This window comes from Pimephales promelas, chromosome 1, assembly GCF_988280905.1.
Source record: "Pimephales promelas chromosome 1, fPimPro1.hap1.1, whole genome shotgun sequence".
Taxonomy (NCBI): Eukaryota; Metazoa; Chordata; class Actinopteri; order Cypriniformes; family Leuciscidae; genus Pimephales; species Pimephales promelas.
The window spans coordinates 40,233,054-40,248,550 of NC_142769.1; the positions used below are offsets into that span (position 1 = coordinate 40,233,054).

At 40.6% G+C, this 15,497-nt stretch overlaps 2 protein-coding genes across 2 annotated transcripts; one reads left to right on the forward strand and one right to left on the reverse strand.

Annotated features, from left to right (window-relative positions):
- Positions 1–1,023: 1,023 nt before the first annotated feature.
- mrpl52 (mitochondrial ribosomal protein L52) lies at positions 1,024–3,009 on the reverse strand. Its single transcript, XM_039651201.2, has 6 exons — positions 2,532–3,009; positions 2,110–2,278; positions 1,770–1,842; positions 1,485–1,552; positions 1,253–1,317; positions 1,024–1,175 (listed from the first exon to the last, which is right to left on the reverse strand). The coding sequence occupies exons 2-6, from the start codon at positions 2,141–2,143 to the stop codon at positions 1,029–1,031; spliced, it is 387 nt and encodes a 128-aa protein (XP_039507135.1). The 5' UTR covers positions 2,144–2,278; positions 2,532–3,009; the 3' UTR covers positions 1,024–1,028.
- A 1,771-nt stretch (positions 3,010–4,780) lies between these two features.
- On the forward strand, positions 4,781–15,291 carry ajuba (ajuba LIM protein). Its single transcript, XM_089129688.1, is given in 9 exon segments — positions 4,781–6,237; positions 7,220–7,321; positions 7,461–7,528; positions 8,098–8,160; positions 8,244–8,374; positions 14,317–14,368; positions 14,447–14,515; positions 14,633–14,724; positions 14,726–15,291. Coding segments are annotated over 9 exon segments (2,067 nt in total). The 5' UTR covers positions 4,781–4,784; the 3' UTR covers positions 14,763–15,291.
- Positions 15,292–15,497: the final 206 nt, after the last annotated feature.

Consider the following 15,497-nt stretch of genomic DNA (forward strand, 5'->3'; position numbering starts at 1 on the left):
GTCATGACAGAAGAAATTGCATTTGAAATATATAATAAAATAGAAATGTTATAGTAAATAAAAAAAGACATAATAAAAAGTTTTGTACTCCACAAAATCAGTGGGAACACACTTTCACAACACATATTAGGGATACCTTTCCCTATTTCACAGCCATCTCAAACATCTTCAGCTTAACTCAAACAGATAAACTGCCTTTCAATTGTGCACGTGAGTAAATGTATTTGAATGTACAGTATCTGTCTAAAGTTTGAATACCTTCTCCAATAGTGAAGTCATATTATTTTTCAAAAGAGATTCAAATAAAGACACAATAAGAATATTAATCTATACCCCACAAGCAATTTTGTGTATAAAAGACGTCTAATTGCCATCCAACACATCTCGGCTAAAACAAGGGAAAGTGAAAATTTAATAGACGTCTAAACCATAGCCCAACTAGACTAGTCATCAACTAGGAAATGCAATGAGTGATGAAATGAAACCAAACACCTTGTAATGCCTGTTTACATGACAGTATATCATACAGCTCACCAGTTATTTTGGCTAAAATGACCTGCATCGAAATTCAAAGTTATTTTAGCTAAGTTGGTTACTCATAGCCGGACTATGTCAGGTCTATAGTTAACCAGTCCTAGACAGTGAAATGATGACTTTTGCTTGCTGGGACAACACTACAGGCCAGATCAAAAGATTATGCAAAACATACATTTAGTAAGATTTATCCAATCCAGTCCAAATGCTTGTAGGTGTATGACCTGTAAGCTATCATAATTGCACCCTTGAGCAAAACAATCAAATTTTATCCCTGCAATAAGTGTCCTGTAAATAAGCATCTGCTTAACCCCTGCCTACAGAATGTACTGTCCTCAAACAAAATAATGCATGACCACCTTTATAATTCAAAACAAAGATTATGTTTTTTTTTCTTGCCATCACTATAATAGAAAATATGTATTATTTTAGTGTGTTGGTGTGTTTAGCATTATAAAGAAATCACGCACAAGCTTTTTTTGCCCCAAATATATTTATTTTTTGTTTTTTAATAATAAATTTCCCTTAGGTTTCAGCAATAAGGATTTCAAATGCTCTTCTTTCTGTTTCTCGGCTACCTTCCTCTCACACCATTTCTTCATCCCTTCATCCACCTCTGCATTGAGATACACTGCTCTTCTCTAAATAGAGACACAAATGTAAACATCAAAGTTTGTTTCTGAAGTTAAATATCAATAGGAAAAAAAAACGTTCTTACAGCAAAATCCTCTCTTTGCTTTTGTCTGCGGATCTGTCCTTTCAGTGGAGGTGCAGGCCTTCCATCTGAAAAATCACACAACATATGATATAAATCCTTGTCAGAGCTCATATTTACATTCATAGATTTACTGTTTGACAAACACCTTACAACTGATGCATAAAACAAAATTGACAAGCACAATCCATCTGTGTTTGGCTTTTGGCTGTCAAGAAAACAAGATAAAGTTCACCTGCAAACGACCAGTCAGGTAGATCTGTTATTGGTCCGTACTCTGAACCGGTACGTGCTAAACCATTTCTGCAGACAAAAAGGAAGCAATGGAAAATGTATTTGAATAAATCAAAACACTGGTATCAAGCTTAGCCATATTAGAATGTAATATGCAAACATTGTGATTTTATCTCTTTTTTTCCCAGCAGGTATTTCATATAATCTTATGAAATCATTATTTGTCTAACCTAATTGCCTTTTTAAAAATACAATTTGTTAAAGTAAAACTGCATAGGAAACTCACTCCAGTCTCCACTTCTTCCCTGCATGGCTCACACACGTCGATGAAAATGAGCGTATTGTTGACTGCATCGACACTGCAAATGGTGTGAAAATAAAAACGACCAATTAATATGAATTTACTGTTTTAAAATTATTACTGCTATTACACAGTGTACTTCCATTGACACTGCGTGTTAACACGCAGGCTGACATGGACTACTTTAATAGCACGCAGGCTGACAGCTGTTTTAAAAGAATAACGTTTAGACATAATTACTGTACCCAAAACATGATGCAAAAATTTGGCACAAAGCACGACATGTTAAAAAAAATGCTATAACTTGACTAACAGACTATCTCACCTGCGGTACAAATCGTCCTCAAGGATACCGCCATTTTGGAATTATAACAACTACGGTGAGCAAGAGGGACAAAACAAATACTGTGCAAGGGTGTAGGCGGCGTGACTTATTGCTACCAGTAGAGGATGCTGTGGTCTCACTGAATACAACACAGATTTGCCTGATTCACCTGTTGAATAAATTGTAGTATATGTTCAGCCTTTCTAATCTCAACTCGATCTCAAAACAAAAGATAAGCTAATATAAAATGTGTTACAACGTGAAATCTTGTGGCTACCAGCCAGGAGTTTATAATGTCTTTTTATACAAATGTTCTCCTTGAGGTGTTTGAATATATTTTGAATAGTCTGAATAGAATTGCTTATTCGATTCATTCACAAATTGATTTGAATAACTGACAGGTAAGTTTTCATTCATTATACCGTCTTAAGGTGACAAAACCTCTTGTAAAAACACGACACAGAAGCGCCTCTGGAGAACAGCCTTTACACCTTCCGCTTAAATATTAAATTGTCTTTCAGCACCGCCGATCCCCTTCATTCCTCTGGCTCAAGCAGTGCTGAGTAAGCGCTGAAACATTCCCGCGCGCGCTCCTAGACAAGTCCACACTCGCCACAGTGCGCGCGAGCTCGTGCGCGCTCCCACGAAACCGCAGGAGAAGCTGCAGACAAGACCAGAATGGGAGGAGGGAGCTCCGGGGTAGGGAAAAAACGAGGTTTTAAACAAAAGAACAGCACTGGGTCTTTTTAGGGTCTCTGTGGGGTTGAATACAGTAACCATACGACTGCAGGTCAGTTGTCACCGGAATTTATGCCTCTCGGTAACTATGGAACAGTGAGAGGCATTTTCCGCGAGGGAAGAAAAGAAAAGCAGTTACATTGTTGCGCTCGCGAAAAGCACACACGCAGCCGACTCACGCTATCCCAGGGAACTTTGAGGTATCCTTCCGCACATTCCACAGACGAAAGGCACGGCACGACCAATTAGGCCTTAGGGTTGGAAAAATGACACAGAAAATAAGGTCTTCGAGCCATTTACATGGTTTTAGGTTTCTGACGCTGTTTTAAATCTAATAGACGTCACTTTACTCGATTTTTCGTCACGTGTAGTTACATATTGTGTAATAAAAACATCTTACGGTGAAAAATAAACAATTTGATTCATGGTTGCATTTTACCTTTTTTTTTAGTTTGTCTCATTTTGCTTACAGATAGTTCACTTGTTAATCTAAACTAATCAAACCACGCGTTCGGCCCCCTTAGACTAGCATAATGTAGGCTATGTGTCTTTTTCATTTGAGAGATTTTAAAAAAAAAAGTGTGCGATAATGTCAAGGTTGTTTGTGTAAGTAAAACAGTAGGCTGAACCAATGGGCACAGTCTGTTTAAAGAAGTTGGTCTGTGTGACGAAATAGTGGGATGCTATTCATGCGCGCTGCCCGGGGGAAAGGTGTTCCGGTAAGGGAAAAAAAGCCACAGAGGAAGAAGAAAGGGGGAGGAAGGAAAATTTTTTGGAAAGAAAGAAACTCTACGTTGAACATTTTAGCACAGTTTTCCGGCGTAGGCTGCGCAGTGCGTGTTTATCTATGCGAATATGTTTGGGTGAGCGATACGCGATCCTCTCTTCGACTCGCTGCAGCTTTTTTTCTATTGTTACGCGCTTTTGAAGACTTCCACTTTTAGGAATAATGGGTATTTTCTTTCAAACTGGACTGGACAAATTCTGCGGGACAACAAGAGGCTTTGGTGTGCCTTGTACTTTTTGGGCTGAGGAATAAACGCTTTTGAGTTCGCGGATACGGACAACTCATTTATCCGCACAGAGAAACGTTTTCAACTTGGCTTTTTGAAAGCCGCTAGTTGAGGCAGGAAGGGGCCGTGGTGTATCCCATAACCTGTGTTTAACGCGCTGGAAATTTATTCAGCATTTAAACTCTATTGTTCTTTTTTTTTTCTTTTTTTTTTTTAAACAACCGGCAGTGCAGTTTAGGATAAATCCACAGAGACAAAATCCAAGTGGTAGCTAATTAACGTTACAAGACTTGCGAGTGGTTCCGACAACAGTATTGCGGATGTGACTGTGAGACTCGTCGTTTGAATGGATCAGTTCTGCGCGAGTCTGGGACGAGAATTAAAGACTCTTTGAAGCTTGACGGTAGTTCCCACACGTTCATTTGATCACTGCCGAAGACAAGGCCACAAGTAGCTGCAAAAAAGGATCGCAAACAAATGGATCAACATGCTTCTGTTCACACGCATGTCCAGCAAATTCATCACAAACAAACAGTTTGGAAACAAACTGCTTGTTTTCAAGTCTAACTAGTACGACATGTAGCCTGCAGAAAATGTCATAGTGTTTTTTATTTATCTTCAAAGTTAAATATTTATTTTTGTAGCTCATCAGAAAGTATTAGTTTTTAACATTCCTTTTTTATGTGGATTTGTTTTTTTGTGTTATTGTTTTGTTATTGACTGTTTTGTTATTGTTGTCACATATCTTTTGGTCTGTTATCTCATCTGCTGTTGAATCACTTGAATCGTGCTTGTGTCCACACTGTATTTCACTGTATTTATGTAGAACGCTATTTAAACTGTAGCCGTTTTCAGGTGGCATTTAAGAGAAGTTCAATTCATACTTTATATTTTATATTGTAGTTGAGCTTATAGTAAAACACAATGGATCGACTTGGCAGCAAACTGAAGCAAAAGCTCAAACTGAGTGACTCTGGAAGTGTCAAATTCAGCAAAAAGAAAAATGACTTGGCCAACGCAAATAACAACAGTAATAGCAACAATGCCAATAATGGAACCGCGACGCAGATCAATGCACCCGTGACCACGTCTCAGTTCCCTCTCTCCTCCGTAGAGGTGTGTGGACAGTCAGCTGGAAGACCTGGTAAAGTGGGCACTTCTCAGAGAATCACACCCTCAAATACCACCTCGGCCTCGCTACCTGAGGACTGTGGGCCTGGGACCGAACATCACCCGTCTACTCTCGCCCCTCTTCGGCGCCGGTCGCCCCAGCAGCGAGCATCGTGCTACTTGCCCGAAACGGCGGAGGGCCGCAGTATGTGTGACCAGTTGAGACGAGGCGAAGGTGACCCGCTGGGGGCGTACAGCCAGAATTCTCGTGTGGCCTTGAAGCAGCGCCGTTATTCTCTGGAGCTCCAGCAGCTTGTTCGCCGCCAACAGCTTCTCGCCCAGCCGCCTCCGCTGTCGTCTGTACCCCCTCCGTACCCTTTCCCCCGTTCGTCTGCCGTGGAGCCCAGCTTCCTCCACGACTTAGAGCGTCATAAGCGATTGTCCCTGCAGGAAGCTCTGTTCTACAAGCGTTTGAGTTCGGGTGGCGAACCCTGGGACAGCGGACGCCCTGCTTCCCTCTCTCATCCGCCGCAGAGGACCCATGACAGTGGCGTAGGGGGTTTCTTCTTCCCCCCTGCACCAGCCTTGAGCCCCTGCTCGTCTTTCAGCTTGCAGGAGTCCGTGTTGGCGAGCCCTCGGTCCAGTTTTGCGAGCAGCACCGCAAGTGGAGGAGGCGGCGGGAGTCCCATGGGAAGTCGGTGCAGCAGTAACCGGACGAGCGGCATCAGTTTGGGCTACGACACCCGCCATACACCTGGGCCCGGCCAGCAGCTACAGCTCTCCTCGACCCAACTAGGGGGCGCCACCTCGGGTCAGGTGTACTCTGTACTGGCCTCAGGGAAAACTGGAGTGCCCCCTGTGGAGATTTGGAGGGAAACCGTGTCGGGAGGAAGTGCGCACGACAGTCGCCATTCGTATCCGCCTGCACTGAGCACACACACTGCAACCTTCCACCGAGCTGAACCAGAATGGGGTCCCATTGACCAGCGGGGATCAAGAGGTGACGATGTGGGCGAGAGGGCACGGCACTCCGACTTGCCAGGAACCCGCTACCAGCAGGAGCTCACCCGTCTCTTGTTGAGAGATGCTGCCCTGGAGGGAGAAGCGTTACTCGGGGGTCTGACGTTAAAAGAACAACCTGTGTCGACCACCATTCTAGCCAGCTCCGCATCTACCCCAGCCACGGCCGGAGTTCCAGGGAAATCCCTGGAAGAACAGTCAGCTGGAAGGGAATCGTCGATATCTGCGGACAGACTGGAGTACTTTGGTGAGATCATCTAATTTGGCTAGTTTGTTTATGACTAATGATGTGCCTCTCTTGCAATAGACTGTGAATGTGTGTGATGTGGTGAGATGAAAACGGCTTCAGACCTGCTAAAACCTGCAAACATTCTCTGAAGCACAAAGCAAGACGTAAAACACATCCATTCAGACTTCAAAAATACACACTAGCCCTCCTTTTTCAGCCCGTTTTTCTCTTACTAACCATAATAATTAACTTGCAAGTCACCGAGCGAATGTATAAACCCCTCCACCCAAGGCTACATGGTATTCTGAACAGACTCCAAAGTCAAAAATATCTGCCTAGAGCGAGCATAGTGATTATGCATGACCCTAAATTACAGGCTCTGTGGTACACTGGTCATACCAAAGAGCTGTGAGTAATACAGTAGGACTGAGGCTGTGTGTGAGCGCTCTGAGCTTTTGACCAGCCACAGTTTGAGTATGGGTGTGTTCATGTGTGCTAGCGTGTGCTGGCGTGTGTTTGTTTAGCTCAGGTATTTGAGTCCTGAGGGAAGGCTCTCTCACATATTTAATTGTGAGGGTAGGGCGTGTGTTTGTGCCTTATGTGTGTGTAGTGCTTTGTAGCGACAAGGAAACCTCCCTGTTGTCTGAAAAGCACCTGTGTAAAGTTTAAGACATTACCTCATTCCGACACATTACAATATCTAATTCCTGTATCCAACAGCCTATTAGCCTTTTTTCCCCATGTAATGAAGGGTTTGTGGAGCTCGGGTCAGATTTATCGGTGTGTGTGTGTGTGTACTGTTATTACAAGAAACAAGCCCACTGGCTGCTATTATGAGGGAAGAATGCAGAGACATGTATTTTTTGAGTCCAGACAGCTCTGCCGCCGTGTTTTATGTAATTGGCTATGATTGGATGATGTCCTAAATAGAGTTGTGTGTTGTGATGCATCTGTTTATAGTATACTCAAACAGTGTTTGTGGTTGTATTCTTGCTTTCAGGTACATGTGTGAAGTGTGGTAAAGGCGTATATGGTGCAGATAATGCTTGCCAGGCTCTGGACAGCCTGTATCACACCCGCTGCTTCACATGCGTTTCCTGTGGTGAGTTATCAGTCCCCAGATCAGTAATGTAACACTTAAGTCATAACCAAGGCCAGTGTTTCAGTACCTCTCTTCATTTGGGTCAGTATCTCACATACTCAGACTCAACAAGACCCAATTATCTTGTTTTTACTTGTAGGGCGAACTCTCCGAAACAAGGACTTTTACAATGTCAGTGGCTCGGTTTACTGTAAGGAGGATTACATGGTAAGGATGACGACTTGCCAGTTTTTTTTTGTTTTTTGTTTTTATACTTCATTTGTTAATTCTCATTTTGATTTTAGCCAGTGTTTATGGGTTAAAGTTAGAGAATAAAAAATATTATCAAAAGGACATTTTCCACTCAAAAAAAGAAGAAGAAACAATGGGTATTCCAGAGAGAGAATAAGACATTCTAATAGAAAAATATATGAATGGTATTTCCTAATGAGATGTGGAAGTATGCTCTAGTTTTTGCGAGAAAATATCCACCAATATATATTAATCTAATATATGTATATTTAAAATGTTATATATTTAATATTTCCTTCTTTTTAAAGTCTTTAATTAATGTTTTATATTTTATATTATATATATAATTTATTTAATAATTTAAACCATAAGAATGATGATGATATTTAAAATATGTATATTATATACTATATTTTAAGTGTATTGTTGTTATTTAAAATGTTGTACACTCTTTTATATTGAGTATTTCTTTAAAAAAAATATGTGTCTAGTAATATTCTAAAGAATATTCAGTAATATTCCTAATCTTTCCTGGTGTCCATTAGTTCTCAGGCTTCCAGGATGCAGCTGAGAAGTGCAGTGTTTGTGGTCACCTCATCTTGGAGCAGGTTTGTGGTGTTTGTGTGAGGTCAGTGTTTGAAGGTTGTGTTGGATGAGTGTTCACTGCCCTGTTTCTGTGTGTGTAACTCAGATTCTGCAAGCTCTAGGAAACTCTTATCACCCGGGATGTTTCCGCTGTACGGTCTGCTCAAAGGCTTTGGACGGAGTGCCATTCACAGTGGACTACCTCAACAACGTCTACTGCGTCTCTGACTACAACAGGTCTGTTAGACTGAACATTGTTAAAAATGACATGAGAACAAAACTATTTGCAATTTGTCTAACATTAACAACTGCTCTGAGACCCTTTTTCCAGATTTGTTGCTTTTGAGGTTTAGTCGTGAGCTAAATATTGCTAAAATATTTAATTATTATTATTTCTTTTTTTTTTATTAAGTTAAAAGTGAAGTGAAGCACATACAACATGTACAAATAAATATATTTAAAATAAATAAATATTACTACTATATAATATATAAATAACTAAATATATACAATGCCCTTTATCTTTTTTTAAAGTTGGTGTTATTTAAGTGTTGAAGATGAATGCATTACATACCATGCATTGAAAAAAAAAACAATTGAAAAGGAGCATGTTGATCTAATTCCCTGTACCATTTTTAAAAAGAAATTAATAGTTATTTTCAGAAAGGACACATTCAATTGATTTAAAGCAACTTTTAAATTGTAAAAAAAAAAAATCAAGGATTGGCTTTTTTCAAGGAAGCCTTTTTTTGTGAAATAATCACAATCAAATTGATTATTTTGAATTTAAAAGATAGTATAGCAGTTGTTTTTTAATAAACAGATATTTTGTGAACGGTTTAGCTAAAGACTGTCACACTAGTCAGCTATTCATCTGTATATAGTGTCACCTGATTCAGAGCCGGCTGCAGAAACAAACCAATGGACGGGCATTTAATATTGTAGGGGGGGCCTAATTATGACATCCAATACATTTTTCTATAGGACAAAAACCAACTATTACGCCGATTTCAAGTACCAGGCGTAATTTGCGGGTGGGATATGTCCCCACCGTCGATATTGTACCCACCACTTTTTAAACATTCCGGCACGAATGTACCAATACAAATAAACAAAACATCTTCAGTTAACTAGCAGAGCATTCGTTTCGTTCGTTTTTTAAATAAGAGACGATCTAGCACTGAAATGTGTTTTTAAAATCAACTTTTCAAATTAATGCTCGTTGCCGCTGGCGCGGATAGGCTAATGTGTTTTTTTTTTCTGGCTTGCGCACAGTCTTCACTCGGACGCGCAATCCGTTGTGGAGAGACTCTATTCATTACGGTGAAATTAAAACACAAAATGTTCTGAAGATGTTTTGTCTGTGCCTGATATACAACCACTGATAAACATAACCAGTTTTGATGGAAAAAAAAAAAATGTTATTAGAACGGATTAGAACCCAGAATCTCTGGCACGGTTGGCAAAAGTTCTACCCCTGGACCATTATTTACATTCACGTTTAATACAAATATAAAGGCGTAATTGAACGACCACATAAACCTAAATCAATAACTATTTAAATCAATAACTATTTAAAACCACCTAAGGCCCGCCCATAGCGCCGGGTATGGCCATGAGACTTAGACCTGAGTGCAAAAATGGAGGCTCTAGCCCCTTCCAGAGCTGAGATATCGAAACTCAAAAATTCGGCCCGAAAAAAAAAACGACAGCGGTACCCCTTACGTTTTTTTTTTTTTTTGGCAAAAAATTAAGTTTCTCCAATTTTCCCAAAACTCTGGATTCTGATAGAGGGCCATGAGACTTAGACCTGAGTGCAAAAATGGAGGCTCTAGCCCCTTCCAGAGCTGAGATATCGAAACTCAAAAATTCAGCCCGAAAAAAAACCGACAGTGGTACCCCTTACGTTTTTTTTTTTTGGGCGAAAAATTAAGTTTCTCCAATCTTCCCAAAACTCTGGATTCTGATAGAGGGCCATGAGACTTAGACCTGAGTGCAAAAATTGAGGCTCTAGCCCCTTCCAGAGCTGAGATATCGAAACTCAAAAATTCGGCCCGAAAAAAAAACGACAGCAGTACCCCTTACGTTTTTTTTTTTTTTTTTTGGCAAAAAATTAAGTTTCTCCAATTTTCCCAAAACTCTGGATTCTGATAGAGGGCCATGAGACTTAGACCTGAGTGCAAAAATGGAGGCTCTAGCCCCTTCCAGAGCTGAGATATCGAAACTCAAAAATTCGGCCCGAAAAAAAACCGACAGTGGTACCCCTTACGTTTTTTTTTTTTGGGCGAAAAATTAAGTTTCTCCAATCTTCCCAAAACTCTGGATTCTGATAGAGGGCCATGAGACTTAGACCTGAGTGCAAAAATGGAGGCTCTAGCCCCTTCCAGAGCTGAGATATCGAAACTCAAAAATTCGGCCAGAAAAAAAAACGACAGTGGTACCCCTTACGTTTTTTTTTTTTTGGGCGAAAAATTAAGTTTCTCCAATCTTCCCAAAACTCTGGATTCTGATAGAGGGCCATGAGACTTAGACCTGAGTGCAAAAATGGAGGCTCTAGCCCCTTCCAGAGCTGAGATATCGAAACTCAAAAATTCGGCCCGAAAAAAAACGACAGTGGTAGCCTTACGTTTTGTTTTTTTTTGGGCGAAAAATTAAGTTTCTCCAATCTTCCCAAAACTCTGGATTCTGATAGAGGGCCATGAGACTTAGACCTGAGTGCAAAAATTGAGGCTCTAGCCCCTTCCAGAGCTGAGATATCGAAACTCAAAAATTCGGCCCGAAAAAAAAAAACGACAGCGGTACCCCTTACGTTTTTTGTTTTTTTTTGGCAAAAAATTAAGTTTCTCCAATTTTCCCAAAACTCTGGATTCTGATAGAGGGCCATGAGACTTAGACCTGAGTGCAAAAATGGAGGCTCTAGCCCCTTCCAGAGCTGAGATATCGAAACTCAAAAATTCGGCCCGAAAAAAAACCGACAGTGGTACCCCTTACGTTTTTTTTTTTTGGGCGAAAAATTAAGTTTCTCCAATCTTCCCAAAACTCTGGATTCTGATAGAGGGCCATGAGACTTAGACCTGAGTGCAAAAATGGAGGCTCTAGCCCCTTCCAGAGCTGAGATATCGAAACTCAAAAATTCGGCCCGAAAAAAAAACGACAGTGGTACCCCTTACGTTTTTTTTTTTTGGGCGAAAAATTACGTTTCTCCAATCTTCCCAAAACTCTGGATTCTGATAGAGGGCCATGAGACTTAGACCTGAGTGCAAAAATGGAGGCTCTAGCCCCTTCCAGAGCTGAGATATCGAAACTCAAAAATTCGGCCCGAAAAAAAAAAACGACAGCGGTACCCCTTACGTTTTTTGTTTTTTTTTTTTGGCAAAAAATTAAGTTTCTCCAATTTTCCCAAAACTCTGGATTCTGATAGAGGGCCATGAGACTTAGACCTGAGTGCAAAAATGGAGGCTCTAGCCCCTTCCAGAGCTGAGATATCGAAACTCAAAAATTCGGCCCGAAAAAAAAAAACGACAGTGGTACCCCTTACGTTTTTTTTTTGGGGGCGAAAAATTAAGTTTCTCCAATCTTCCCAAAACTCTGGATTCTGATAGAGGGCCATGAGACTTAGACCTGAGTGCAAAAATGGAGGCTCTAGCCCCTTCCAGAGCTGAGATATCGAAACTCAAAAATTCGGCCCGAAAAAAAAAAACGACAGCGGTACCCCTTACGTTTTTTTTTTTTTTTTTTGGCAAAAAATTAAGTTTCTCCAATTTTCCCAAAACTCTGGATTCTGATAGAGGGCCATGAGACTTAGACCTGAGTGCAAAAATGGAGGCTCTAGCCCCTTCCAGAGCTGAGATATCGAAACTCAAAAATTCGGCCCGAAAAAAAACCGACAGTGGTACCCCTTACGTTTTTTTTTTTTGGGCGAAAAATTAAGTTTCTCCAATCTTCCCAAAACTCTGGATTCTGATAGAGGGCCATGAGACTTAGACCTGAGTGCAAAAATGGAGGCTCTAGCCCCTTCCAGAGCTGAGATATCGAAACTCAAAAATTCGGCCCGAAAAAAAACCGACAGTGGTACCCCTTACGTTTTTTTTTTTTGGGCGAAAAATTAAGTTTCTCCAATCTTCCCAAAACTCTGGATTCTGATAGAGGGCCATGAGACTTAGACCTGAGTGCAAAAATGGAGGCTCTAGCCCCTTCCAGAGCTGAGATATCGAAACTCAAAAATTCGGCCCGAAAAAAAAACGACAGTGGTACCCCTTACGTTTTTTTTTTTTGGGCGAAAAATTACGTTTCTCCAATCTTCCCAAAACTCTGGATTCTGATAGAGGGCCATGAGACTTAGACCTGAGTGCAAAAATGGAGGCTCTAGCCCCTTCCAGAGCTGAGATATCGAAACTCAAAAATTCGGCCCGAAAAAAAAAAACGACAGCGGTACCCCTTACGTTTTTTGTTTTTTTTTTTTGGCAAAAAATTAAGTTTCTCCAATTTTCCCAAAACTCTGGATTCTGATAGAGGGCCATGAGACTTAGACCTGAGTGCAAAAATGGAGGCTCTAGCCCCTTCCAGAGCTGAGATATCGAAACTCAAAAATTCGGCCCGAAAAAAAAAAACGACAGTGGTACCCCTTACGTTTTTTTTTTGGGGGCGAAAAATTAAGTTTCTCCAATCTTCCCAAAACTCTGGATTCTGATAGAGGGCCATGAGACTTAGACCTGAGTGCAAAAATGGAGGCTCTAGCCCCTTCCAGAGCTGAGATATCGAAACTCAAAAATTCGGCCCGAAAAAAAAAAACGACAGCGGTACCCCTTACGTTTTTTTTTGTTTTTTTTGGCAAAAAATTAAGTTTCTCCAATTTTCCCAAAACTCTGGATTCTGATAGAGGGCCATGAGACTTAGACCTGAGTGCAAAAATGGAGGCTCTAGCCCCTTCCAGAGCTGAGATATCGAAACTCAAAAATTCGGCCCGAAAAAAAACCGACAGTGGTACCCCTTACGTTTTTTTTTTTTGGGCGAAAAATTAAGTTTCTCCAATCTTCCCAAAACTCTGGATTCTGATAGAGGGCCATGAGACTTAGACCTGAGTGCAAAAATGGAGGCTCTAGCCCCTTCCAGAGCTGAGATATCGAAACTCAAAAATTCGGCCCGAAAAAAAAAAACGACAGCGGTACCCCTTACGTTTTTTGTTTTTTTTTTTTGGCAAAAAATTAAGTTTCTCCAATTTTCCCAAAACTCTGGATTCTGATAGAGGGCCATGAGACTTAGACCTGAGTGCAAAAATGGAGGCTCTAGCCCCTTCCAGAGCTGAGATATCGAAACTCAAAAATTCGGCCCGAAAAAAAAAACGACAGTGGTACCCCTTACGTTTTTTTTTTGGGGGCGAAAAATTAAGTTTCTCCAATCTTCCCAAAACTCTGGATTCTGATAGAGGGCCATGAGACTTAGACCTGAGTGCAAAAATGGAGGCTCTAGCCCCTTCCAGAGCTGAGATATCGAAACTCAAAAATTCGGCCCGAAAAAAAAAAACGACAGTGGTACCCCTTACGTTTTTTTTTTTTGGGCGAAAAATTAAGTTTCTCCAATCTTCCCAAAACTCTGGATTCTGATAGAGGGCCATGAGACTTAGACCTGAGTGCAAAAATGGAGGCTCTAGCCCCTTCCAGAGCTGAGATATCGAAACTCAAAAATTCGGCCCGAAAAAAAAACGACAGTGGTAGCCTTACGTTTTGTTTTTTTTTGGGCGAAAAATTAAGTTTCTCCAATCTTCCCCAAACTCTGGATTCTGATAGAGGGCCATGAGACTTAGACCTGAGTGCAAAAATGGAGGCTCTAGCCCCTTCCAGAGCTGAGATATCGAAACTCAAAAATTCAGCCCGAAAAAAAAAACGACAGTGGTACCTCTTAGGTTTTTTTTTTTGGGGCGAAAAATTAAGTTTCTCTAATCTTCCCAAAACTCTGGATTCTGATAGAGGGCCATGAGACTTAGACCTGAGTGCAAAAATGGAGGCTCTAGACCCTTCCAGAGCTTAGATATCGAAACTCAAAAATTCGGCCCGAAAAAAAAACGACAGTGGTACCCCTTACGGTTTTTTTTGGGGGCGAAAAATTAAGTTTCCCAAAACATTTGCATTTATTACAAACTATTAATGTGGATTAAATTGTTTTTCTCTTCTGTTCCTCAGGACATTTGCTCCCAAATGTGCTGCCTGTTTACAACCCATATTACCTGCTGAGGTAAATAATTCCCCAGTCGTTTCACAGATTCTTTCAGGAGAATGTTCAAGATCTTGATTTTGTGTGTGTGTGTTTCAGGGCAGTGAGGAGATCCTCAGGGTGGTGTCAATGAACAAAGATTATCACTTTGAGTGCTATCACTGTGAGGTAGGTACTATAGAAAGGTAGTTTGGATAAGCTGATTGTCGTCATTTTGTTGTGTCAGATAAGAGCGTATCGACATGTTATCGCACAGGCTTGTAATCCTTTCTTCCTCCTCTTCAGGAGTGTGGGAAGCAGCTGTCTGATGAGCTTGGATCTCAGTGCTTCCCTCTGGATTCCCACCTCCTCTGCCACTCTTGCCACATGACCAGGGTGTGCCACACATAACCCTTCCCCTCACGACGCACACTGAAATGAGAACTAATGTGCCTGACCAACATAAATTACTTTGTATTCATATGCACACTAGTGACCACTGTAAATTGTTGCCTTTCTAATGTGTGTCTCTTCTATGGCAACTCTTATTTTTGAAGATAGTAAAAGGGGAGAAAACACTCTTGCTGAGACATGATGAGGTCATAATACATTTCAAATGCATGTACCAGCACTGGTAAAAACTATATCACCCCCTAGTGGCTGGGAAATGCAGCAACTGAATCCTGCTGAACAAAATATTTCTATACAAGTTCTCGTATCGCCTGCTTCATTACTAGAGGGAGTTGAGATATCACAGAACACTGTTTTACTCCCATGTCTACTGTTTGCTGTAGGGAAAGAACAAGGGATTTTTTTTTTTTTGCTTAACATTTTTTTTTATATATTTAATATCACTAGCAAAGATTTTGCACTTAAACATGTTTACCTATTAAGAGAATTTTTTTAATAAAGTGATTGCAAAAGGTTAAAAACATTCTTGTATCTGTTTTAATTAATAAATATCTGTGTGTATTAAAGTGTTATTTTTTTTTATGCAATTCACACATCCAAAAAAAAAAAAAATCAGAGAATTCAAACAATGACCATTATTAATGGGTTTAATGAAAAAAAGCTGCTGTACCTACATGGATTTTCCAGGCACTTGTCACTGATCTCTTTTCTAAAGCTTTCGGTAATTTCTCAATTGAATGCTATTGTTCTTAATTATTAG